Here is a 27,308-nt window from a genome sequence, read left to right on the forward strand (position 1 = left end):
GTATTTTATTACTTCTGCATTTTACTAGTTACTTACTGTAAAGTCAAAACACTGTCCTGGCCTTTCCAAGAGATGTATCTTTTGCATTTTCCCCCAATAAGCTGGAGTGCAGGATGTTCCTCTTTAAGATATTTTTCTATTAACATTTCAGGCTTTTTAAAGACATTGGAGCAAAATACCAAAGCTGTCTGCTTCTCCTGACATTCAAAGACCCTGCAGGTGGAAGGAAGTTCAAAAGAGTTCATGCAGCTAAACCCACATCTTCTTCAGAATCAATTGCCTGACCTGAAAACATAACCACGGTGTATATACAGCATGAGATTAAATTAATCTGAAATCAAACCTCTTTCCAGGCATGCCACTCCATGGTTGGCTAGTTTGTATCAGTCATACCAGCCAAACACTTGAGTGTGTAATTATTATGTAGTTATACTCCATTTTACAGATCAGGGCTACTATCAGACAAAATCTTTTCCTACCAGGTTCTCAATTACTGTATTTCTAGTTAATAAGCACTAAGGGGACAATTTTAGAGATAAAGATAATCCTCTCCTCTACAGCAGCACAAGAAAATGACCTTATAATTCCTTTGGTACTGGTTATTTATCAGAATGACCAGCAGCAACGGGCATAAAGTGTGTGTGAGGACATGCAGGGATGTGCTTCTTGACATTTGGAGAGGCAGCACAATCATCTTGCATTTTAAATAAAATAATTAACAGTAGTCTGCCCCATAAGTTTTAGAAGTCAAAGTATGCCTGAATAAATATTCACTGGCTGAAAGCACTTTCTCCACAGCTGGGAAGGGAGAGCAGTCAGAAGTCACCCGTGGCAGGCATTGCAAAGGGGAGTTCTGGGTCCCCCAGCACCCAGGGAGTGCAGGACAGAGAAACTGAGTGCACAAGGAGAGGATTCTCACTCTGCCCCTCTCCTTCACCCTCCCAGCTCTACAGAGCAAGGAAAGCTCTGCCAGGCCCACAGGAAATGTTCCCAAGGAGCTCTGTGGAAGCAAGGAGCAGGCTCTGCTTGGGCACTTCTTCTGTCATCAGGAATTTACCTCCCCACCTATACAAGCCTAAGTCAGTGCAGAATGGACACTCTGAGCCTTCACTCAGCCCATGGGCACAGACCTGGGAAGGGAATTATTATTCTCATAGTTCAATCTTCACCAAAAAGCTCGAAAACTCAGCTAAGCACCAACAGGCTTAGAATCTGTAAGTGTAAAGCTATTAAATGATAAAATAAGGAAACACAAGGATAAAATAAGGAAACAACCAATAAGGAGACACAAGTAAAAGTGTAGTTTTTGACACAGATTGTATTCCAGTACTAGACTTGGAGGGAGCAGATTCCTACTTCAGCAAAACACAGCAGCTTTAGAAGCCCAGGGGCAGCTGCTCTGAACATAAAGGTATTCTACAGCTACACACTAGCAATTCAGCAGCAGGTGCTGGGACCCTTAAATCCGACCTGTCAGGGGGAAAGAACTTGTGGGAGGGGAGGCAGGGAGGGAGGGAGGCAGGGAGAGCTGTCTGCACACAGGCACACAGTGAGAGCAGGACAGGAGCTGCATAAAGGAGGCACTGAAAGGCCTGAGACTCCTCAAGGCTCCTGCCAAAGTAAATGTATCGAGTCTTTTGTTGACAGTAGTCTCCTGTGCAAGTCATTTACCTTTGCTATAATGACTTCCAAAATTAGAGCTAACCAAACAAACCCATAATGGCTGAAGCTGGAGGACTTTCTGTTTCACATTGCTGCAGCTGTTTCACTAATGCAGTGCCTTAATCCACAACCTTTCATTTGGGACGAGACAGGCTATTTCCAGCTATTTTTTCCCCTATAAAGCAGCCAGTTTACAAAAGGAAAAAACTGTCTGAATCTCTTCCTTCTCTTTTATCCTTCTTCGAAGACTGATGTTAGAGTTTGCTGTGATCAAGCTTTGTTTAAAGAATTTATGTTCAACTAAAGACCCTCAACCTTTTTAGGTGCTTCCCACAGGAACCAGCTATTTACCAGCCACAACACACGAGGCAGATAATGCATCTTCAGTCAACTTTAGTGATCCAAATTCACTGTATTGGCTCACTAATATTTAACAGAATGAGGTAGTTCAGGATTTAGTCCCCTTTCAAACAAAAGCTGAGAGCAGCCGGGGTGCAGCTGACTCCAGCACAGCTTTTCATCTATCTCGCAGAACAGGGCTGCACTTTGTATATTTGACTGCATAAGTGCATAAAAATATGAAAGGAAGAAAATTCAAAGGAGGTGTCCCTTCACTGAGACCCAAACAAACCTGAATTTGGATATAACAATCCCTAGCCGAAATCCCAGCAGCCTCAGAAAGAAACACAACCCAAGGGTACATCCCGTCCCCATTTCACAGCTCCACCCAAATGGAACAATTAAACTGCTTTCTGATTTAAAGGACAACACAGAAAACAGGTATCCTGTTAAATAAGTGATAGAGAACATTCACTGAAGTTATCTCATTAAACAAAACAGTTCTGAATAGGCATCAAAGGAAACAGGACCTCAGTTAAAAAAAAGCACTGTCCATCCAAATGTAATAATAAGAAACATAAGTGATTTTCCCCCTTCATGTTCGTTACAAAGCATGCAGATAATCTCCACCTTTTGTGTTTCATAATAATTCTCACAATGCCAAAATCTGGGATATACAAGAAATCTCAATAAATAATACACATTGTTCCAACCCTATCTCACACACAATACATTATCAAATATCCCTCTCAATTACAGACAATACTCGCATTTAACTGAGGTGTATGGCTGATTTTTTTACAATTTTTACCTCAGCTGAGTAGCCAAAATAGGACTAAGATCAGAAGGCAGCAGAATAATGATGCTGACTGTGAAGTTAAAATACTATTTTTTTCTTAGGACTGAATGCATGGTGGTTAAAAGATATTAAGAACAGTGAGATTTGGGGCTTTTTTAACCTCCAAATAACCTCCATAAAACTTCCTCGTCAGCTGTTAAAGACTTCAGAATTTTCATTGAGGAAAACCAAAACAAATTGTGATATTATACGCCAGCTTATTTAAAAGTGAGGAAAACGGTTAAATAAAATCACTTTGGTTCAGAATTCATCTCTGTCTACACGAGCTGCCACAGTAGCTTGAGGCAAATCTAATTTGGGGCCTTTCCATCCCACTCTCCCAGAGAGCCTTTGGCTGAACTACATCTCCACTACCTAATGTGTAAATACTTCAGGCAGATGTATTAGGCTGCTAAACTCTGGCAAAATCAAATCAGGCAGATCCTGGTTCATTAAGCTGAGCAGCAAATTGGTCAGCAAACCAGAGGTGCCTACTTCAACAAAGGCTGCTTGGCTTTTTTGGCCCAAGGAATGGGAGGCACTCCATGTATAAATTAGAAGCTTTCCTGATGGAAGGTCAAAAGGAAAAAGAAATTCTGCATCATTGGATCAACAGGCACGTTATGATGTCTGGGACTGAGTTTTCTTTGCTAGACTGCAGTGAGACAGTGCAGAATGAATGTGTCCTGCCATGTCTGCTTCACTGCTCACTGCAGAACTGCATGTGGCTATAAAACACAGAGATGTGATGTCTTACTAAAGGTATAGAATGCAGTAACTTGATGTCTTACTAAGTAATTAGAGGGAATGCATTTATATCCAAATTCAGCTACCTGAGCTCAAGTTTTTGCTTGCCAACAACAATTTCATTAGGCCGGTAATTGACATTTCTGTTTGTCTTTAAGCACAATATTCCTCAGAGTCTCTCTAGATACAAAAATCCATGCAGATGGCAGGACTATTGCTCTACTTTCAGAGTTGCTCTGCTCTGCTACAGTACATTGCTAAGACTGTAAAGGCAATTTAGCTTGTATTAATCACGGATTATTACTTAACAGATTTTTTTTTTGTTTTACTGGATATTTTTTAACAACTCACATGATAGCAACTCCTCTTAGAATAAATAATTATCCCTTTTTCTGAAATAAATGCCAGACCAAAAATAATCTCATCAGTTACTGAAAAGAGACTTTCAAATCTTTCAGCCAAGCTTATTCCCCACGATCTTCACACAGTGTCCAGTTTTAATATCCATACTGAGAAGATACTGATGCACTGTAAACTAAAGGAGTTCAGAAATGAGCCAGGAAAACAATTGCAAGTATTGAGAAGTATGACAGTTCACCCAAGAGTTTTGGGGGGGAAACCTCAGTGTTTCTCTTGATCATAGGAAATTTGAGTCTGTGCAGGTCAAGCGTGGCCCTACAGTCCGCCAGGCAGGAGTAGGAAGTTAAATCAGATGAATAATCAAGTGTTCTTTAATTAATTCATTACTTTTGAGACATGACAGCAACTAACAATCAACAACCTTTCAGTCTGAAGTGGGCTCTCCATCACAGGAAATTATAAAATCAAGATTGGTTCTAAGATACACTTTAAACTACTTAAACATTAATTTTAAGGAGTCCAACAGCCTCTGACTTGGAGGAAGTTAGGAAATTGTTTGAAATAGCCCTTCTGATTTTGTGAATCCTGACTCATAAAGCAGACAGCACTGTTTTAAAAGTTATCTCAGCAGGAGGCTAAAGCCAAAAAAAAGAAGATTAATAACAAATCAAGACCAGGGAGAGGAAGAGTCAGGTAAAAAGAAGGAATGACCCAGAACTATTCTGAGAAAAGTCTCTTTTTTCTTTTCTTTTTTTTAGAACAGTATGAAAAATAAGGAAGGAGGATAATACCTCAGAAATTTAAATATTGAACAATGACAATAGGCCCAAGTCTGTTCAAAGCTTCTATGAAATTTAAAACCAGAAATTCAATGAAAAAGCTCCCAGTTTTCACACTCCGAAGCTCCCAAGTCCCCCATGCTGCCAGAGTAGAAGCAAATATGATTCCCCAGGCAGGCAGAGTCTGGGACCAGAACTCTCTAAGTGGACAGTGAAATATTTCTTTATTACTATTTTTTAAAGACATAAATTTTTACAAACTTTTAGCTATGAGGGATGGAGGGATAGCACACAGTACTCCCCACTTAGAGCAGAGAGGAGAAGTGGAAAGGAACCACCTGCCAGAAGGACTCAAGCTGATGATAATCAGGGTGAATGATGGGTCCTTTCCTGGTGGAAAAGGAATGGAAAATGTCACCCAGGAAACATCCTGGAGAAACTTGAGCCACCTGAGCTCAGCTCAGCCTGTTCAAGAACACTTATTGGAAAGAGGAACAGTATCCCAGACTGGACAGCAAGGAGAAGGCTTGGAGGTGGAGGGGGCAGATTTTATTCCTGAGTTTATCAATATCTGAGGGGAGGGAATGAGTAGAGATCAGGGAGAAAGACCCTTCTCAGCGGCCCCCAGTGACACTACAAGTGTGACAAGCCCAAACTGAAATACAGCGAATTATGTTTAAACCAAAGCAAAAAAAAGTTTTATTGGGGAGAACTGGTCAGGACACCAGAACAGGTTACAGATTTCAGAATCTCCACCTTTGGAAATTCTTAAAACTCAACAGGACACAGCCCTGAACAACCTTCTGTAGGTGACCCTGCCCTGATCATTTCAAGATGGCCCTTCTAATCCCTATGATTTGTGTGATTCACTGATCTCAAAATGAAAACAGTATAAAATAAAACAGAAATCACAGGAGTGTGGAGCTTTTCTAAGGAAAAGCCCAACTTCTTCCTGCTGAATCATGTATTATGAAATAATGCCTCGAGCTCTCAGGAAGGAGACACCCAAAGACCTCTTTGCACTGTGCCAGTTTCAGCTCCTTTGCAGTTGCTACAGCTCTTGGACAGACTGAAATGACAGGAAGCCAGAAAAATATTAGCATATTTGGAACACTATTCATTTGTAAATTCCATGGATTTTGACAGCATGTAAGTGTAAATATCCTCTGATTCATCCTTTTAATTTTGTTTGAAATTGCAGCATGGTGTAATTTATTTGGGATAGCAAAAGACCAGGGAAAGAAAGATAAAGGCATCCCATACCAGAGAATCCCTTTACTTATTATTCTCTACCATTTGCAAAGTGCAGTGTTTAAAGCTTGCTGCAATCCAGACTTATGAAGAACTGGCAGCTACAAGCTGACCTGAAAAAAAAAAAAAAAAAGGCATCCCTTTCTCTCAGCCTTCAAGGAAATCCCTCATATGCTCCAGAGCATCTGGCATCAAAGGCCTTGGAAGAGGCAGGGAAAACTGGCAGAGCAAATGGATTGACCATTCCCTCCACAGCTGCTGTGGCACTGAGTTCAGATTGACCAAATTCTTCCACCCTGCACTGAATCTCCCATTTTCAGCCTAAATGTAAATAAATTAAGAGAACATCCAAGTATTAGCACTAACTACTGACAAAACAGAGAACCTAAGCACACTCTATTTAAATATTCAATGCCATTATTAGCTTTATATATGGATTCAGTGGCACATGCAGGAATGTAACTATTGATTAAAAAAATAAGTTTTCTGTGCTTGCAAGATATTAATAAGTACTTCAAATGAAGAGCACTAGAAAAGAACATCCATTCTTCCAATTACACAGATCAATCTTTTCAGGGTGTAAAAAATGGCAGATGCAAGTGCCCAGGCCCATAAAAACATCAAGCCTGCAGTCCCAAAAGTCCTGGAATTAAGGAGAGTTAAAAATGGGGTTGCAAAGTGTTGGGGCTGTATATTAAAGCACAGGCAGAGTGTTGGAACAGGGAGGGTGGTGAAGTGGTAAACTGATGGAGGGGAGAAAAGGCCACTAACCAGAAATGCACATTAGAGACAAGTCAAACCCTTTTTAATTGAAAACATAGTGCCAAAATTAAAACAAAAACAACAACAAACAAAACCAAAACAAAAATAAATCAAAACAAACAAACAAAAAGCAGAAATCCTACTGGAGGAAGAAAAAGACAATTTGTGGAAAATGGAAAACATTCTTCTTGAATGTGGTTAAGAAGGATGAGTGGGAAAAAGACCCAGAATAGGATTTAAGTAAAGAGATGTATAAGGAGCACAGGCTATTCTTCCTTATGCCAGCATCACCCCCAAAATTAAAAATGAAAGAATTCTTCCAGTTGTACACTAAAGCAAAATAAGCAAAACTTCAGCTACTTCATTGATATCAGTTTGCTGCTCCTGCACAGACAAAAGAAGGTGACAAACTGCCCTTTATAAACACTACAAAACCTATCAGATCAGTAGAACCTACCCTGCAGTGCACTCACACAAAGCCACCATCATCAACCCAAAAAAGACCTGGTATGAAATATTACCATTCAATTAAAAAAATCATTATTTGGTCCCTTAAGTAGGCCCTGAAGCAGAAGGCTGTGGTGAGAATTTATCAGGCATTTTTGTCCAAATGGAATGAACGCTCCAGTACCCTAGGAGCCCTATAGTACATGAAATTTTAACGGAATTGTTAATGTCTTTCTAGGTTTTATAATACCACAAAGAGATACTCATCATGGGCTTTTACCACAGCAGATAAATGCTAATGCCTCTAGTACACAACACTTTCACAGTGGTTTGAATACGAGTCATCTTCCACTCTCTTGGTGAGCAAATTAATGGGATCAATAAATTTTTCAGTATCTCCATATAAAGACTCTTTACCTTCACAAGCCTGATCAGTAAATTCCTGATGTACAGAAGGAATCACAAACTTGTTATGTGGATTCCCTGAAAGGTTAGTCTGCTCTGAGAAACAGAAAATGTCAAAGGCCTGGGAGTTTTCAGATGTGAACCCACGCCCTGATATGGGAAAGGTTTGTGGAAGATCCTAAAGGTCAGATGTGAGGGTCACCCTTATCAACAAGGTCATATGTTAAGTTAAACTGAAACCAAGAGGAGTTTACTCCCTGGAACCACAGCACTCTGATTACAGTAAATGTATTTTTAAAGGGCAAGGAGCTTTAAAAGTGATGCTTAAAAGCGTATTTACCAGAATAAAGAAATATGTGCCTTAAAGAAGTTGTTCTTGGGTAATTTCCGTAAGAATTTCCAGTGGCATAAACATTAAAGATACTTCCAAATGAAAAAAAAAACCCTCTTTTTGTAGCTATTCATCTTTGATTCCCTCTGATTGGAAACAATAATGATTTCAGTAGATACTGAAAAAAAAAATAACAACAAAACAAACATAGCTTTTCTGCACATTTTAAACTGGTAAACTTTGTATTTACTTTTGTTACAGTCAGAAAATTTTTCTAATTTTATCTTGTGACATTTTGCTTTGCTTAAAAGAAATCATAATTCAGAGCCTTGTTATCTTTTAGAAGAGATACAAGAGAAAAAGGCCATCTCTCTTTACAAGGGGAACGTGCAGGCACTAAAATACATCCTTGCCTTTGAGCTAAACAAACCTTGAGCAGACAGACACGGGCTTAGAGTAGCTTGAGAACAGAAGAGGAAATTCCACCAGCATTACTTCAGCCCTGTCAGGTTTTTGGTTTTGTTTTCGTTTCAGGAGGAGGTTTTGAGCATGTACAACCTCCCTTCACCCTCCTCCTACCTGGGTTATCTGACAAGTCTGAGCTCCTTTATCTGCAGGGCAGCTCAGTGCCCTGCTTCCCATCCTTCCCTGTCAGCCGTGGCAGGCTCTGATGCCCCTCCTGCAGGCACACACTGTCCAGAGAGGCCTTCCCTTGGGATAATGGGATGAACTTCCAGCAGCTGAGGCTGTTCCCCTGTGGGCAGCACTGCTGTCAGCACAGCTTGAGCTGAGCTGGTGCAAGGTGGGATGCTCTGGTGGCAGGGATGGTGCCTCGCCAGCGGTGCTGACACCACGGGATGTGTGGGAAGGAATCTCCCACTACCCAGGACCATTCCAGCTGCAGTTTGCTCAGGGTCTGAGTATCACCTTCCTGGTAGGTGCATCTACCTGGATTCATCTATCCTGATTAATTTGAGGTAAGCTGAGCTGATTCAGAGTGCACCCTCAAGTCCAACACCACTGAACACATTAAAACAAGCAAAGCCCCCAGCTCTCACTGGAACACCATTCCCATTCCCCATACCCAGGGACACTGGTAAGATTTCAAGGTGGCAGAAAGCAAAACCCTTCCCTGGGACACCCCACCATGGAGCAGCTCCTGGGCAGGCTGAAGTGCTTTGCTTTGACTCCTTCTGAAGCTACACCCTTCCAAGAGACTCCAAGAAGGAGAGGGCAGGAGAGAAACCCAAAGGAATGGAGTGGTGCCTGTCTGGGTTCCACACTGGTGCAGTGAGCTCCTCATTCCCTCTGCACAGACACAGGGATGAAGGACACTCTCCTGCTTTCTGTGATGTTATCACACTGCTAATGATAATAAAAGCAACACCTTCCCTTTTAAAAAAGGCAGGGTTAGACAAATGGTCAGGGAAATAAGCTCATATTCTCCCTAGGGCCAGATTTCAGCATTATTATGCAAATAGAAATTGTCTTATGCTGTGGATTCACCTGAGGGAATCGGCACAGAATCTGAAAACCAAAGGATTTCTCAAGGTGAGCAAAAACTACAAGTTCTGCCCTAAGGTTTGGTGCAGCTTTGGAGGTCAGACTGTGCTTCTCCAACTCCAGTCAAGACCCTCTCAGGGATTCCATGGTTCCTTTCTTTAAAAAATCCCCCAATCTTTCATGGAACTAGACACTTCCACCAGTAACTCACAAGAAACACTTTTGCCTTGCAAGAAACATATCAACAGAAGATAACTTACTGATTTATTTTGTAAATGTTGTGTTTTAACTAACATGGAAGCCTGATACTGGGAATTGATGGTTTCTCTCTTAATGAAAGTTGAACCATATATAGGCTGTGTTATGAGGCTCCCATCACAACAATAGGACCCTTTTATTAATGGCTACTTTATCATTTAAAACATGCATGTTGTTACTTAAAATGGCAAATTGCTTTGCACTGTCCTTGAAGTGCATTGCATAAATATTGTATTCAAGCCTTAGCTTGCACTTCATAAATAATTTATTTTTAAAATACCCTTCCATGAGACCACCAGCTGGCAAGATGCTCAATTTTCTGGTAAAAACATGTATTTATTGCAAGTCTTATTTTAACTTGTTGAAGATTTGCTAAAAGCCACAAGTGACAGATGTTGTAAGAACTGCATTCAACCCAAAACCTCAGGAAGCTGAAAGCCTCATTCTCCTGGTAGGTTTTGTACCTCTGCACAAGCAGTTTCCTTTGCAGGGAAAAAGCTGAAATCTATTCAAGGAAGCTTTCAAGTACCATTTTCTGATAACCCAGAAATGACTGATAGCAGATTATGTGATGATCAGAAAAGTTTATAGATTTCATTAAATTTCTTTTCACTACAATCCTTCCTCCACCATTTCCATTTCATGTTGCTGCATTTAAACTGCTGTACAAACTTGTTCAAAGTGCTCGACATTAAAAAAAAAAATCAAAGGAAATTTCAGATAATTAACTTTGATGAATGAGCATATTTTAATTCATGTCTGGTAATATTCTTGTTAATGATATGTCTGCTTAGGACATCCATTAAAAGTCCATTAAGTTAACAGGGAAAGTCTAATAAAGTTATCCTGGAAATTTTCTGGTATATTAACGTTATGGACTTTTAATGAATATCTGCTGTAGGAACTGCTATTAGCAAGGCTACTATTCTAATTAAACTTGGGCTCTGAGAGTGAAAAAAGTGTATAAAGATAACAACAAGCAGAAGTAGCACTTTTTTTGAAAATGACTATAAGGCAGATGGGTACAGGTCACAAATCAGACTATCAGTAACAGCTAAAAATTTACTATATTCTATCTTTTTTTGTAGCCTGCTATCCCATATACTCATATTGAGTGTGTCCTTCATGTCATCAGTTGCTGGGGCTCCTTTTACTCCTCTATTGTTGAGACTGAGCTGTACAAAAAGGCCTTCCAGGGTAGGAGATAAAAAATTTAAACACAGTTTCTCACAACAATGCAAAGTAAAAAATGCACTTAGGAAATCTGTTCCCTATGGGCATCTCAGCAACCTATTTGAAGCTGCTGACATTCACAATAACACAGCAAAATATCTTTTTATATACATATATCTTTTATTCATATAATCAGAGAACGGGTTGGGTTGGGAGGGACCTTAAAACTCACCTCATTCCACCCCCTTGCCATGGGCAGGGACACCTTCCACTAGACCAGGTTGCTCAAAGTTCCATGCCTCTATATATATTTATAGCTTTTATATATATACACTTAAAGATTTTTATTAATATGTATAAATGTGCAGATTTATTAATGTGAACATATGTACGTTAATTAATATCAAAATATTTTATTAATATGAATATATATGTATATTAAAACCCAACCCTGATATACCTATTTTTTCATACTTATCCTTCACCAAATCTTCCAAACCAATCATTTTCCAGAAACTGTCATCCCAACCTCTATCTGACGTGTACGTCCACTTGCACACTACTGTACAGAGAGACCTAAAAAAGAGACAATATAGGCACAGAGTCAGGCAAATGAACATGTTTGGGTTTAAACTTGTGACTAGAAACGAGTTCCTGCAAAAGAATCTCTTCCCCACTGGTCAGAAACTCCAGCAGAATGCTCACATTAAAAAAAAAAAAAAATGGTTACTGTTTGGAGTGCACGTCTTGAGGACCTTAAAAGGACCTTGTGTTTAAGATTCTTCTCTGCTGAAACAACTCCTGGTCTGGCCACTTCACTGCATAAATCAGTCAAATAACAGGCTGTGCATGTGCCTGGGGGAGAGCAGGGCAGGAGCACAGCAGCTCTGGAGCAGGCAGCTCAGAGTGCTGCTCTTCCAGCCTAAATGGCTGCTTTGCACAGTCTGTCCTTAGGAAAACTTTGTGTTACTTCCCTCACAACTGAATTGCAGCTCCCAGGAGATCTGGATGATGGGGACAGAGGCACAAGTCTGATTTCTGAGAAGCTGATGTTAAACTCTGCTGTGCCAGGACAGCAGCAAGGAGCACAGGCAGGAGCAGAAGGACACAGAGGACAAGAACTCTCCCAGCAAAGTCTGCCCTAATGCACAGAATGGTTTTTATCAATATCCCTGACCCTATTCCTCCCCAAAATATGAACAATATTCCTGATGATTTAGTATTACATAGGCTGTTTTCTGCCTGAACTCTAAGAATCATCTCCAAAGATCAGTATTGAAATGTGCTTGAAGAGTCAGTCAACTAAAAGGTATTAAAAATGTTAAATACCACTGAAAACTGCAGCTCTGTGCAGTCCTGGGAATACCACAGTACCAGCAAGTGCAACACAGCTCAAATGCATCTTGGGGAAGCACATCATCGCAACCGTTCTCAAAGAGAAATCCTGCTCAGAGGTGGATTTTCTTTGATGTTTTACAAGACAGCTTATTTGTGACTCATGTTTAGCCAAGGTGAGCTTATACAGACATATTCTCTTTATTAGGATGGTACAATTTGAACATGTATCTTCAAAGCAAACCCACTTTTACTAAAGCATTTGACTTTTTCTTGCAGTTTTGCATAAGCAAAAACCAAATAAAATTTGTGTCTTCAAAATTATTTTTTGGAGTAAAAGGAAATCTTCCCTTTCATCCAAGAATGAAACCAGGGACTGAAATATGAATCACAGAATAGGTTGGGCTGGAAAGGACCTTAAAGTTCATCTTGTTCCAACACTCTGCCATGGCAGGGACACCTTCCATTAGCCCAGGTTGCTCCAAGCCCCATCCAACCTGGCCTTGAGCAGAAAAGAGAAGCTATTTTTATTTCCTATCTGCAAATCAAAGTTAAGAGCCTATAGCCAATGATACTGCAGATAGAGAAAAGCCAAAGAACAACAGGAAGAGTGTTTCCACACAAAACTGTCTGGGGTATCTATTTTATGTTTTAGGGGGGTTACAAGAAGAAGCAACATCCTCTTATGTGACACTGAGAAGAAGATGGGATGGTTTCATCCATCCCATGGACTCTCTAAACTCCCCCTTTTTCATCTGGGACAGAAATGTGTATTTTAAATGCCTTATGTTTCCTTCCATCCTGTTGTACTGGAGTTTTTGCACCCAGAGGACAAGTGATGGTCATTCACATCCCTTTGGCTGTAAAGGTGTGCTGGTTGCTCTTTGTTGCAAGGGAATAATTAACATAACATATTTTGGGGGAAAAAAAAGACATTAGTTAACTATTTATATCCCTATAAATAAATGCAGTCAATAAATGCAGAGATTATTGCAGGACTACTTTTAAAACATCTCTGACACCCCCACTCCCTTTTTTTTTCTTCCTAATAGTTCAAGAATAGACCACACAATCTCAACTCAGTGTCTGGTTTGAAAACAGAAAAAGCACATGACCTGTAACTACAGCAATGACAATGTTGATATAAGGAATTCCAATTTCCAAGGATTTAAAAGCCAGACACAGAAATCTAATTAGGACCTTTGACAAAAATTGGGTGAATAAATAAATTCTAGGCTGAAGAAAATACTGGGAAAAAATAAACATTTCCCCCAAATTGGTTCAAACCTCTCATTAAAAGGAAAAATAAAGACAGGGTATTTGAAATAAAAAGCACTTCATCAGTTTAGGAAAAATTTAGACATAAAGAGCAAAAAACAATGCATCAAGTTTTCCCAAATATGGGAAATACCAAATCATAACAAATTATCATCAAAACCGAATATGTCTTTTTCTAATTAGATTGAAGCTCTGAACTAATGCCACACCCTGAGAAAGGCTCCAAAGAACATGTTCCAACCAGGGGCCTGGTGTCCCACACAGCTCCCTCTGTGGAACACCACAGCACACACACAGGCCCACGGAATCACTGGGGATGGGGAGAGATCCCCCCCTGCCAATCCACAGAATTCCAGCAGATCCCAGCTCTCTGGCGGGATATGGCTGCACTGAACACATCCTGGAGATACAGAAATGCAAAGTGCTCACAGAACAAGGATAAACAGAGGAGTTCTGGTTGAATTTTTAACACAGTATGGAAAATGAAGTGGGAAAGACAACTCTTCCCAAATGAATTGGCTGGCAGATCCTTAAGTGGAAGGTTCTGGTATGAAAACCAATCTCAGATCTGAGCTAAAACACTAACACATTATGTTGGCAGGTTTTTATTTTCATGGCCACAGCAAGAAACTCAAAATGCTTATTTTAAACACAGTCTGAGCATTTACACTTCTCTGGGATTCAATCTCTTTCTTCCACTCTTGCTGCCATTCCAAAAGTAGGTGTTTAATGGAACAATATGGCTTCAGACAAATCCCTAATGTCAAAGAGAAAGTGTCATACTGCAGAAAGGCATTCTGCTCTCTTAGATAACAGTTCACAGGAGGGGATTTCTTTGTGATGGCCAGGATGAATTAACATCACCACAAAACAGCTCAAAAGCACCTGGATGGGTTGAACTCAAAGCCCTGCCCCACACCTGATGAGGTGCTCAGTCTGTATGTCCTAGAGAGCTCTGTGCACATGCAGAGAGAACAGCTCATTCATGGCTTGTCACTGCTGAAGCCAATGGTATACATGTATATTATATATATATATATATATATAAACTTTATAGGACATCACTCAGAAATTCTCCTCCAGAGCATCCCCCTGAAAAGGGGATAGCACAACTTCTAACTTGGGAAATCTCTATCCAGAAGGACACAGTGGGAAAGAATCACCTGAGGAACCAAATCAGTACACCTACAAAGAAAGCCTCAACCATGAGAAAATTTTATATTTCACAGAACTCCTAAGTTTGATGAGATGAAGGGCAGATATGAAACAGGAACAGTACTGATATCTGCTGTGGTATATTCAATTTTTCCTATTTGGCAGCATTGCCTCAATTATTTGGTCATAAACACCAGACTTGTGCTGGCTGAAGCTGGATGAACCAGATGGGCTGAAGCAAAAGCTCCTCTTACTTTACTCTCAGGATCAGCTGGGTTCAAAGGGGAAGAGAAGAGGCAATCCCAGAGGGAAGAGCCCTCTCCTGACTGCCTGATCCACCACAGGATTTGAGGAGGAATACATGGAACCCCTCAGTAGCACGAGCCATATGTAGCAAGGCTGAAATACCATGAGTTTGGAGACACTTTTCCTCAAGCATATTCCCAGCACAATGAAATTAAGGATTTCCTTTCTCTGTTCAGAACAAAAAGTTTTGCTTAGAATATTCCTACTGAAAAAAAAACCCCAACCGTTGTGCATGGAAAATTTTTATTTTATTTAAACCAGATTTTCAACAGGGAAATGATTGTGTTTAGAGTTTCCTATGAGTTTCTTGCTGAGGACTGACTGGGTGTTCTCAAGTCCTGCATGACCAGAATCTCAACAGTCTTAAAAACACAGAGAGTCTGTGAACACACACTTGTAATTCCCAAAATGCTGGCTGGAAGCAACTAACCTGCAAAAGGACCTGGGCCAACTGGACTTGTGATCACTCAGGTGATTAAAATTTGTGTCTGTGTGATTCTTCCCACATTATCTGCCTATTCTGAGTATTTTCTCTCACTCTGTTGTACTTCTTGGAGAGAAGGAAATCAGATACATCCATTGAAAATGGGAATTACCACATGCTCTAAGTTATCAGCATAAAAATGTATCCAAAAGATAGAAGTCACAAAAAACTTCTCCACACCTACCTAGGAGTCACTAGAGCTTCACATTTTGGTCCTTTCTTTGTTGCCACATCTCCCACACTCCAACAGGGATAAAGCCAGCACAGATATGATTCCCAAATCTGCAGAGATCCTGCCCTGCCTGGGACAGCACCTGCTATGAAAATAATTCAGGGGGCTACTTCTTAACTGCAGTTATCTTGTGGAAGTCATCCCTATTTTGAGTATAGGTTGATGGGTAAGTCCTATCAACTAAAAGTTACTAAAAGAAAGTTTTTTTTTCCTGAAAAGTGACCCCACAAGGCATTTCTACATGACCTCCCATTACAGAGGGCTGGTACAAGATTAGTTAGCCTGGAAAATGAGTCAGCCACCAGCTTGAAAGGCAGGGAACCCCTGGCTGGGGCATCCCGAGGTGAATGGCAGCTTTGTTCTCAAATTCCAAAGCAAAAGGATCTGCTCCATTCATCCCAACTGCTCAGAAATGAACCTAAACTCATGAACTTAATTAATTTTGTAGGCATCATTAACAGCGCAGCAGTTCAATCATTGGATCACTGAACTAAAGCCAGCTGCACCTGCTGAGGGCTGTACCAAAGCTAAATCCTCCAGAAGCAAGGACAGGGTACAGCTAGATCCCAAAAGGAATAGCATGCACTAGGATAAAGTAACTCTCTGTGGTCTGTTGGGCAGATTTATTTAAAGCTACAAAGAATCAAAAGCTAAGAAAGCTTTATGACGTTGTGAACGCAAGCAGGAGACCTGAAACAATGGACTGTGACTGTCACAACATCAAATGAATTTTCTTTTGTTCTACAAAGTTTAAATTTGAAACAGATTTTGAATTCAAATTGTAAACCAGGGCGTAGATTCTGCTCAAATGAACATCTCCACATACTGACATCTGGGCTAGGCTGCCAATGTCCTCCCAAATTATGCACCCCACAGTCTCAAGGCTTTTCACAAAAGCAAGCAATTTACAGCTCTAACACAGTCACAGATCTGACTGTGGTTTGTGCAAAAATGTTCCAGGCAAAAAAATTTAATACCCAGCACACATACTCCCAGCATCCAAGAACAAAACTGGGCACTGGTGCTGCAAGAGCCTAAAATACAGTGGAGGTTATCACAGAGCAATAGGAAACCTGTAATTATTCTCTGCTCTCTTATGGTAATGCCATATCCATTAATCCACAGCCTTTGAAACAGAACCAGAATGTTGGATCCACATCCACCACTGGCATTTAGGAAACATGTCTCTGCCTGCTTGCTGTATTTGGCTGCTTGGGGGAAACAGGGACACTTTGTCCTAAAGGAATAGTTCTCAAGAAAGAGGAGAAGAAAAGTGACATCTGATCATTGAGTCTTGAAATGCATGAAGTGTATGAGATGCTGCCCCTGCGGAGCATTTGCTGAAAGGAGTCAGGGCAGGGGTCTGAGCTCAGGCTGGTCTGGAGGAGCTGCCCCTGCTGTCCCTCAGCCCATCTCTGGGCCAGGTGGGCTGTAAAGCTCAGGGTGACAGAGTCTGGGGGTGCCCTGACTGCACTCCCCACCTTTCCTCTTCAACAGCTCTTTAACTGCAGGTACACACAGCAAAACCTGTCAGGGGCTGCTCCAGCCACCCAGCCATGCAAACCCCAAGTCCCTAACATTTACAACACATTACTTTTTATGATTATTTCCTTTGACCCAAAGCCTATGAAATTCCTGCCTGCCCAAACCCATTGTCTTAGCAAGCCGTGCAATTTGACTCTTGCCTGAAAAGGGTTTTCATCTTCCAACAAAACATTAAACAGGCCAAACAAAGAAGACAGGTGGGGAAGCCTGTTTGGGACAAGTAGCAGACACATTCCCAGTTGTACTCACGGCCTGAACTTTCAGTCTTTGCATGTCTGAGGATTTAAACCTATTCAATAAAGGTAGCAAGGAAATTACTGTAATCAGAGTTAGCAATTCTACCAGCTTCAGCCTTCCTATGCTTTGGATAACACTTCTATTTATCATAAATAATTAAAAGTAGTCTGGCTGCCATTTAGATTTTTTGAAGGAAGTTAAATACCACAGCAAAAGCAAAGCTTTCTCCCTGCTTTGAAATCTTCACTAAAGCTGAGGAGAAAAAAATATGAATACAAATAACAGTGATTCAATATCATGATGAAAGGCCAATATTTGTTCACACTGGGGCTAGTAGCAATTTTGTCATATTTCATAGATGAAATAGGATTAAACTTCAGACCTCAAACCTTAAAAGTTAATGTTCAAAAAATTACTTGGTGTTTTCTTTTTCCTCAGGAAAAACTGAGTGTCAGAAAATAGCTCTTCGGTTTCCAACAAAAAGGATTTAGTAGAAAAGATTTCTCTTTCCAGCAAGTGTGAAAGTTTGGTGGAAGACACCAATCCACAAAACCACCAACCAAAAAGACAGTGAACAGCTCAGGACCTACAAGCGGCATACTTGGTAATGCAGATACTGATATTTGCCTATATAAAACCTCATAGGTTTTTTGGTTTTTTTGTAGCTGCAAAAAAATGATGTTGAAGTACTACATATGATGTAAAGACTTCACAGCTTTTCCTTCAAAGCTGTGGGTAAAACACTGGTTTAATGATATACTATTCCCCCCATTTTTTCCTGAACACTGCTGACTCAGGGAACTAGCAGGGTCCTACCAGACTCCTTCCCAGCCAAGAAGACTAAATTTGGGGTTAAAAATCTCTGAACTTGTATTCAGCAGCTCTGTTGGCCTCACATCTGGAAAGTCAGAATTCCCACTGGACTGGTGGCACAGCTTCTATTTAAAAATATAAACCAGGTCTCCCTTTCCCTGCCATAAATCTCTTTGCCAAAGCAGAGCCCATGAAAGAGCAACACTCTCTTTTAGGTGAGAGAGAGGCCCTTAGGGAATGGCAGCTACATCAGAGCCCTTGGGGGACTGGGATGCATCAACACTCTCACCAACAGGTGTAGGCATTACAACCAGGACTTCCAAACTCATCCAGACTGGGTTTTCAGGATTTTTGTTGGGACACAGGGTGGAGGAGTTGTGATTCTCCTGAGCTCACACCACCCTGTGTGTGTGTGGAAGCCACTCAGCTCTCAGCAGCAAGTGCTAAGCAGAAAACAAAGTCTTTCAATCAGCAAATCAAAAAGTTAAAGCTATTTTTGTAAAGGGGAAGAAGCATTAATGAACTCAAACCTTGCTCTAATATTTGGTGCTCATGTTTTAACACTTAAGAGGTTTTTGGCTGGCTTTTTAAATCACAGGATTTTCTAAGCAAGTCTGTTGCTTACTTAAAGGGACAGTTTTTATTGTATGAAAAACACAATTCACATTTGCAATTTTCTACACCCACATCTATAATTAATCTCCTCTGAATACAGCCACTCCCTGACGAGATTCCATGTTATATTTAAACTCTGGGTGCCACTTTGAAGGGAAAAAAAGAAGAACAATAGGATCATTTTCAAAGCCCACATAGCAGCACAAGGTTTCAAAGCAATGAAGTGCTTTAAACTCTGGCATCAACCTTCTGACCACCCAACCAGAGCGAAGACTGACCTCCAGCTGCCACCACAATAAGCACAGAAGTCTCTTGAGAAATGCAGAGTGTAGATGTTTCCTGTGTTCCAAAGGAGGTATGAGATGATGTTATATTACATAGATAAATCTCAAATTTACTGAGAGGTTGGGAAAGCCCTTTTTGTGACACTCAGACTCTAAGGATTAATCCACTTAAAGAATACTCTGTGTTGGATGAGGTACCTTAAAATTTAAAATCCGCACATCTTGTTAGAAAAGTGGAAATGTGCATTTGATACGTAACTACTGTGGGAAACTGGCTAGTTTCATTTTTCCATAAATACACACACACATGTGTTTGTAATGTGTACACATGCAGATATTTACTTTGGATTGGGAGAATGTGCCTGTTTGTGTTTGCTGTAATCTATTTAAACCTGTCCTTTAAAAATACAAATAAATGCATCAAACACTGCAAATGTCAAAAAAGCCATCCAACAGAAGGTGAATCACACTGACCACAATGAGATTATGTTTCTTCTATGATGTGTAACAGAGTCCAATTCTTTCTAGAAGTGTATTTCTGTTTAGAAACACACTATCAAAAGATGGGAAGACTGAAGAGTCTTGAATTCAGTTTTCCTAGAAGTTATGTCACCAAACCTGTAGGGAACCACCCATGTGCAGTTCAGCTTATCAAGTCAGATTAATCCCTTGTGTGCATCTAATAACTTCAGTAGATGCACTTAGCTAAACACATTCAGTTGGATCAGAAAGTACAAAATAAGACCATTTTATCCACCCACATATGCCTCACCATGTCATGAGGCAAGGGCAAGCCAACAGTCAGCAGATTGCTGAGTTGTTTTATTAATTTCATTCTGTATTATGTTACAGACACCCAACCAAGATTCAAGCCCATTGTCTTCGGCATTGTTGGAGAACTCATAATGAGACACAGTCCTAGACAAAAAAATGTATTGTCTAGACAAATCAGACATAGCATGGGGGGCTGGAAATCTTAGTCCATTCCCTTAAAAGATGGCAAACAGAGGCAAAGAAAATTGAGGGATTTGGCCAAGAGTCAAAGAGTAAACTTTAATCAGACCCCTGAACTGAATCCTGAACTCCAGAGGCTCAGTCTAGAGACTGAGACCCAGGCAGAAAGACACCATTCAGACATTGATGCTGAACATGTTAAAAAATCTTTCTATGGACAACTGTAGTTTAAATGTTTAACTATGAGAGAAAGAAAAAAAGTGTGCACATATCTAAAATTGAACCACTGTTTTAAGTAACCACTGGTTTAAATGTTATAAGCTTAATAAGCAGAGGACAGGTTATAAAGAAAACATCATCCAAAAATGGCAAGGAAAATGAAAAGCAAAACTGGAAGTAGAGCCCACGTGTTCAGCCACTGCAGTCCAGCAGTCTTGGGTCATTCCTCCTGCCTTCTGCAACATCAGCAACGTTTCAGTTCCATTTAATCACAAAAATATATTTCAAGCTCAGTATTTCAACCAAACCACTCTGCAATAGGAAGTCAAATATTTATTTCAATTAAGAGCTTGTATTTAAAAAACACATTTTCTCCTGTTACCTTCTGGCAGTTAAAAATATGACACAATTAAAACTGGAAGTATTGGTACACAGAGCCAGTGAACAGCTTCCTCTGGAAGTCTGAGCTGGAGCAAATTTACCACAGCTCAAGGCTTCACCAAACACTCAAGGAAGCTGGTAAAGAGATTAAGCAAATGCTACAAGTCACTGAGAAAAAGGAAGTTGGGTCTGAGCTCCCTCCCCACCGTGTGGCTTTGGACAGAGCGCGATTATTCCTGTCAGCAACATCAGCTTCTCCCAGTCCAACAGCAGCAGCACATCTAGATGTGCATCACCCAGCACATCTGCCAGCACCAGGCACTGCCCCAGCCACGGCCACAGGGCCACTGCACTGTTCCAAATGTCCCTATCCCACAGGGAATTACGTGGGCAGGCTGCAGGAAGACCACAGTTACTGCTCCATGTCCCTGTGTCACTCCTCTGGGTGAAAGGGACACACAGGACATGCTCACCCACCAGCCCTGCTTAGGGAGCAGAAGGATTTAGGGTGTCCTTGATCTTCCAGCAGTTTGGGAAGTGTGGCAGATGCTGAGGGTGCTGCCTGGCCAGCACCATGTGCACCCTGCCACCCCAGACACCGACCAGGAACACAAATCTCCACAGGATCAGGGCTACACTTCATTATGTGGTTTCTGCTGTCTTCATACAATTGAGCAGAATTAGACTGGTGTGAAAAAACCCCACCCTTACAGCCCTACCAGTGGTGTTTTGAGAGAAAGAACTCTCAGTCTGGAAATCTCTTCACACAAAGACACATTTTCCCAATTCATGAGTAAATAATGTATATATTCCCAACATCAAACTGCTGATAGTCTAATTTAGCACAGTACTTGCACACATGTGTGAGTATAAAGTCCTGAGTGCTGTCAGTGGGGTTAATGGGAGTTTTTACCAGCTTAGTCAGACTGTGCTGAACTGGAGCCTCGGCTGTCATGCACTTGTGGCTAGACAAAGCCTAAGTGAAACCAGAACAGAAGCAGGGAAATTGCCAAGAGTACTGCAATAAAAGAAAGTCTTAATAACTGCATTCTGATGGAGGCTGTTAGCATTTCACATGCTAAACCTGAATATTGAGCCCTCCTTTATTCAGGGAAGCCACCTTCAAGTCTTACTCAAGTCTAGATGACAGGATACAGCTGCCAGGGGCACCTGAATCAAAGATACATTAGATATTCCTACTCAGGGAGTGAGCTGTGTTGTTACCTCACACCACAAAAATCAGTTCAATCAGTGTAAACTCTTAAAATCATAAAGTCATTCCTAAACACTAGATATATGTGGTCAAAATTTAGTCATTAGTATCGATTTTTGAAAACAGGTTTTGTTAGAATTTAAGGTAAGTGATTTAAATCAAAGGAAAAGCAAGATGGTTCATTTTACATACATGTGGTGTATGCTTGTATTTTATTATTTTAAATGACAGCAGCAGTGCATCTATTTCTAGAGTATCTTTAATTAATAATAATGGTATGCATGTACAGCCCTTTGCAATTGTATTCTTGTGAAAAGGAGGGCATGTTTCTGAGCAAATCTCAAAAAGCAAAGAGACCAACACTATTATTTGGACAGCTGTGGGATTTCATAAACCAAACAAAGAAAACCTCACCAAGGAGTTCTGAAACAGGTAATAGAAGTGAGTAAAAGAGCACATAAGTTTCCATAAAGTAAGAATGAAAAAACATTTCAGCTTATTTACATCAGCAGGGAGATAAATGGAGATCAATGCAGAAAAAGGAAGGCTATAGAGTAGATAAATCAGGTGTCATTATTCCTCCGAAGGCAGAAATAAAGACATTCAAAGAAAACAAGCAATCATTCTGCAGTTGAAAGAGGATATTGCTGGGACCAAGAGAAAATAAAAGAAAAACATAAAGGAGGCTACATTACATGGATACCTAGACTGCTTCCAGCCACAATAATAGAGAGAAATAACATAAGGGAATACAACTGCTCATTAACTGAGCATGATTTCAAAGCACTGGCCCCAGAAGGATGCTAACGTGTTGTCAGGTCTAGGATTCCTCTCTCCTTTCCTTTCCTCTGAAAGCATTTCTGCTCCACTGCTAAAGAGAAGGGACTGCACTAAATAAACTCCACTCTGACTTTTTCTAACAACCAACCAGATCAACAAATGGGCTCTTGGGAGAGTGGCTGAAAGAAAGAAGTTGCTCCTCTTATTTCAGATGCTTTAGCCTGTTACACAAGAAAGGTGGACACGATTGGGTTTTACAGTCATTTAAATCCTAAAAACAACTTCACTGGGAATGCACATCCCCAGCTCTCTCAGAGCCAGAGCTCAACCTCCCAGGTACTGCCTGAGCTTGTCTCACACCCAGCACCAGGAAAGGTGAGGCTGAACCAGCAGGGTGGAGTTTACCACTGCTCTAATGAACCCTTTCATGCAGCCCGAACAACACTAAAATATTTGTCTTTCCCTTTCTTGGAACTTGAATTACATTGCAATACTTGCAGAAAATACACTCACAAATGCTGCAAGAACAGAGAAGAATGAACTAAAAGTCAATTCAAAATCCCTGTGTTAGATGCCTAAAAAAAGAACTGTTTTATTCCCTCTTTAATGGTTTATATGTTTCTAATGAAAAAAAAACCAAAAAATTATTTCCACATCTGTGTGTTTTACCAAAGTAAATTATGGAATTAAAAAGATTACTGTTCATAGAGAGACTGTGCATTTTTATTTAAGAGAAATTAAGAATGAAATTTCTAAAGGCAATTTTGTCAACTATTTATTTATGAGCTTGGTCCTAAAGAGACATGGGTGTGAGTAACTTGACCTGAACAAAAAGTGTCTCTGACGTCAGCTGGGGCATTTCTGTAAGTCACGTGTCTGCAGAAGCAACTGCAGGATTGCTTGACTTATCCCATATGGATTTTCCTTGCAACCTCCACAGTTAGGGCAGCAATATCAGGCTGCACATTCTGCCATTTTCATTGCTGCAAAGTGGTTTGCACCCTTAGAAAAAAAGCACCAAAAAAATCAACTCCCTGGTGTCCTAAAATGGCTCTAGAGGTGAAAGGCCAACTTTCACTACTGCAAGACCCAGAGAGAAATCCCAAGGTCTGAATTTAACAGTTCTCCTGCCCTGACTTGCCAAGGATGGTATGGGAATGATGAGGAGGAACAGCACAAGACTTGCTGGCCTGCAGGAATCAGAGATTGGCAACTCTGGACTGCAGCATTGAAAACCAGGAATAAATAAATAAGGAAATCTGCATATAGATCAGAAAATAACAAGTGCCTAAAAGACAGCAGTTACTCACAGAGAATTTTCTGGATATTAAATCCAGTGTACTTGAACAATCTGAAGATGCTTTTGGCATATGACAAATGCTGCCAGCAAGACATCGGATGAAAACTCCTCTGGCTGGACTGACCTTGATTTTTCCAAATACACTGTTTCTTCACAATCAATGCCAATTAATCAATAACCTGCTACAGGTTTTCAAACACCATTTTCAAATCATTCTATGTGTCACACTGAAGGACAAATGAATCTTCTGGGCCATAGGTGGCCATAAGGTTCAGAGAAGGAAAATGAGCAGTGTTAAGAACAGTTCCCCAAACATTGCTAGAGCCAACAGCCTGTTCATACCAACATGCCTGGACAGCAAATAAAGGACCCAGACCAGCAGAGCACTTAAGCACAGGCTTTAACTTTAAGCACGTGCCTAAGTGCTTTGCTGGAAAAGGGCCCAAAGAAAAGAATGAGCACAGTTAACTGAAAAGCCCTTCAGAACTGGCCTGACTGCTTTGTTTGTCCATTCCAGTTGCTAGTAAACACACGTTTGGGTTTAAACCATCTCACAAGAACAGTGATCTGGTACAGCCAATCTCTGCACTCAGGGAAGCTCCAGGAACTGGAAAGGCACTGCAGGACACAATTGGGCTTTAGGTTACTTAAAAGGCACAAGTACAAGTAGCATCTCCACATCTCTCTTGCAGGAAAATCCACATGAGGGCCCAAACCTCATATAAGCTTGTACCACACAAGCTTGCCTTGCTCTGACTCTTCCACCAGCTTCACAGAATGTATTGGAGACCTCCTAAAGAGGGCACAAAACACTGCCATAGGATTGGTGGCTCTTCTTCCTGTCTCCAACTTGTGAAGGAAACCCAAACTTGAGCAGATAATTTCTGACTCTGGGCCTTGAAAATGTGGCAGTCTTTTTTACTACCTCCACCTTGGTCCATTACTAACATTTTTATATGTATCAAATTTACCCCCAAAACCAAAATCAAAACAAAGTTCCCTAGAATATCTTAAGCAATGTGCTTAAGTTAAAAAAAGAACTGGAGTCCAAAAATGGAAAGATGATTAGGGAGGTAGGTGAAGTTTGAATGAAACAATAATAAAAAGCCCTAAGAACACATCATATATTCATAGTTCTTGAATCATTAAGGCTCTGCATGACAGCTCTCACAAGCACCAGTATGGCAAATTCACTGACTTTTAAGCAGGAGTGAAAGTGGCTAAGCCTTAGGACAAATAATTTGAAAATCTCAGCACAAGTCTGATCTCAGAGAGTTTAAAGGAATGCAGACTGCCCAAAAACACAGCAGCTGTTTGTTTTTTCTGCCACCTTTCCAAGGTTCATGTCTGGAGTGAGGATAAACAGTTCTGAAAAAAAGTTATGTGGAGTTCAGACTTTAAGAAAATAAAACATCAGACTAGTATTTCTTGCAGAAAGAATAAAAAAAAAAACCCAAACCTTAAATTATTCAGCCCTGAAAGTTTTCAGGTAGAGCTCTCAGGAGCAGAGGTAGATGGCTTGAGGCTTCAATATATTAAAATGCATTCTCTAAACAAGTCTGCATTTTCAAAACCTTGGCCTGATGTGGTTTTCTTGAGCAATATTCCTCCAAGCAGAGTTTCACATTTAATGAGGTAAAACTGTAGTCCCTACTTTATGCACATACACACAAATAGAGGCCCTTTCAGATAAACCAGCAAGCAAATGAGATAGTGGAGGAAGCCTTCAGCAGCCTGAAATGATTTCCATCAGCACAGCAGGTATCACAATCACAAGGTTAATTTCTGATATTTGGACATCATTCTTTATATTCTACCTCCCCCTTTCTATGTTTGTGCCAAAGCAAATGAGCACCCACTTTAATTAATTGTCTCCTGATAGGCTGGGCAATCAGAAATCTCTTAACATTTTAGTAGGTATGAGTTTCCTTTGATCCACATTTAAAGAGACAGCCTGAAAAAGAAAGAGGCATCAGGAAATGTTCTTGGGTAGATTACCAGTGGAGCTAACTGGTGTGAATAAGGATTGTCTGTGTTCCAGGCAGGTCAGAAATAGCAGGAAATAGCAGGCACCATGTTGAGATTCAACATCTGTTTATGAACTGTCCTTATATACAAATGAAGAGCTGCTACAGGACAAAATATACAAACCCAGAAAGTCTTAAACAAACTGGAACCCCTCTGGAGACCCTGTTAGATTTACACCTGGTGCTACTAGGGCAACAGCATGAGGAATGGTGAGCACTGAAGAACTGTAGCTTGTCTTTGTGACACACATTCAAATTATATATATTTTTTTATATTTATATCTATCTCATGGCCAGCATGGCCCAAGATTGCACATGAAAGATGCCATCTGTGAAGGAGACTAAATGCAGACTGCACATGTGTCCACAGAGCTTCAGAGTGGAATTGAGGGCAAGAATGGCACGGGATGGGATGGACATGAAGAACAGGTGCCAGCACTGCATCATGCTCTTACACATTCCCTGTTTTCCCTTCTTTGTAGGGAGATGAAAGCACTCTGGGCCTTAACCTCCTGTACAGATGCTGTGCAGAAGGAATTAGGGACAACACCACACCAACTTTTTCCATAAAGACAGAAAGAACACTTAATTTCTTTCCTGAAAATAAAGTTATATCATGGTATTTCCTTTTCTCCAAGGAGTCTGTTTGAGGTATTTTATATACAACGACAAACCAGCATTAGAAACCCCCAAATAGTCTCATGGAGGGAAGCTCAGAAGATGAAAACCACAGGAAAATAGTTTTCTTTGTATTTTGTGGCATGTTCTCCCCCTCTTATCAGTTTTAATTAAATATGAAAACACCTTATTGTGCAGATCCAGCTTCATTCCTCAGAAGAATGAGCTCACCTTGGAAAATGAGATTGGAAAGAGAGGAGAGTATCTAAACAGTTTCAAAACTGTTTCAAACTACAGTGAGTGAAAGTTGAAGTTATTTCCATCATCCCAGCTCCATGTACTATGTAGGGATAAATGCAAGTGGGCTTTGAGGGTGGGGAGAGTTTTGAACTTAACAGGTATATCTCTGCACATTCTCCTATTTTTCCCAATCACCTACAGCATGAAGGGATTTCTTACTTTCTTTCCCACTTTGCCAAAAAAATCCTTGTGCATGGGTACTAGAGGCAATAGCTGGGTCACCTTCCATAAATTCTCTTCTACTCCAACACTGGCATGTGGATGCTGGGAGTGACTCTGGGACAGCCCCAGCCTGCCAGGGAATACAGGGACAGCTCTCTGAGGAACACCTGTGTTCCCTAATCCCCTCTCCAGAGAGTCACAGGATACATCCACAC

The 27,308-nt window shown here is 40.6% G+C and overlaps 1 protein-coding gene across 5 annotated transcripts in view; it reads right to left on the reverse strand.

Annotated features, from left to right (window-relative positions):
* FGGY (FGGY carbohydrate kinase domain containing) overlaps positions 1–27,308 on the reverse strand; it is a 127,794-nt gene that overhangs the window by 68,162 nt on the left and 32,324 nt on the right. For all 5 annotated transcript variants that reach the window (XM_084211062.1, XM_084211064.1, XM_084211065.1 and 2 more), the window contains one exon: positions 11,316–11,431. In XM_084211062.1, coding sequence (XP_084067188.1) covers positions 11,316–11,431 — 116 coding nt within the window. The remainder of the gene's footprint in view (positions 1–11,315; positions 11,432–27,308) is intronic.

This window comes from Fringilla coelebs, assembly GCF_963513975.1.
Source record: "Fringilla coelebs genome assembly, chromosome: 9".
NCBI lineage: Eukaryota > Metazoa > Chordata > Aves > Passeriformes > Fringillidae > Fringilla > Fringilla coelebs.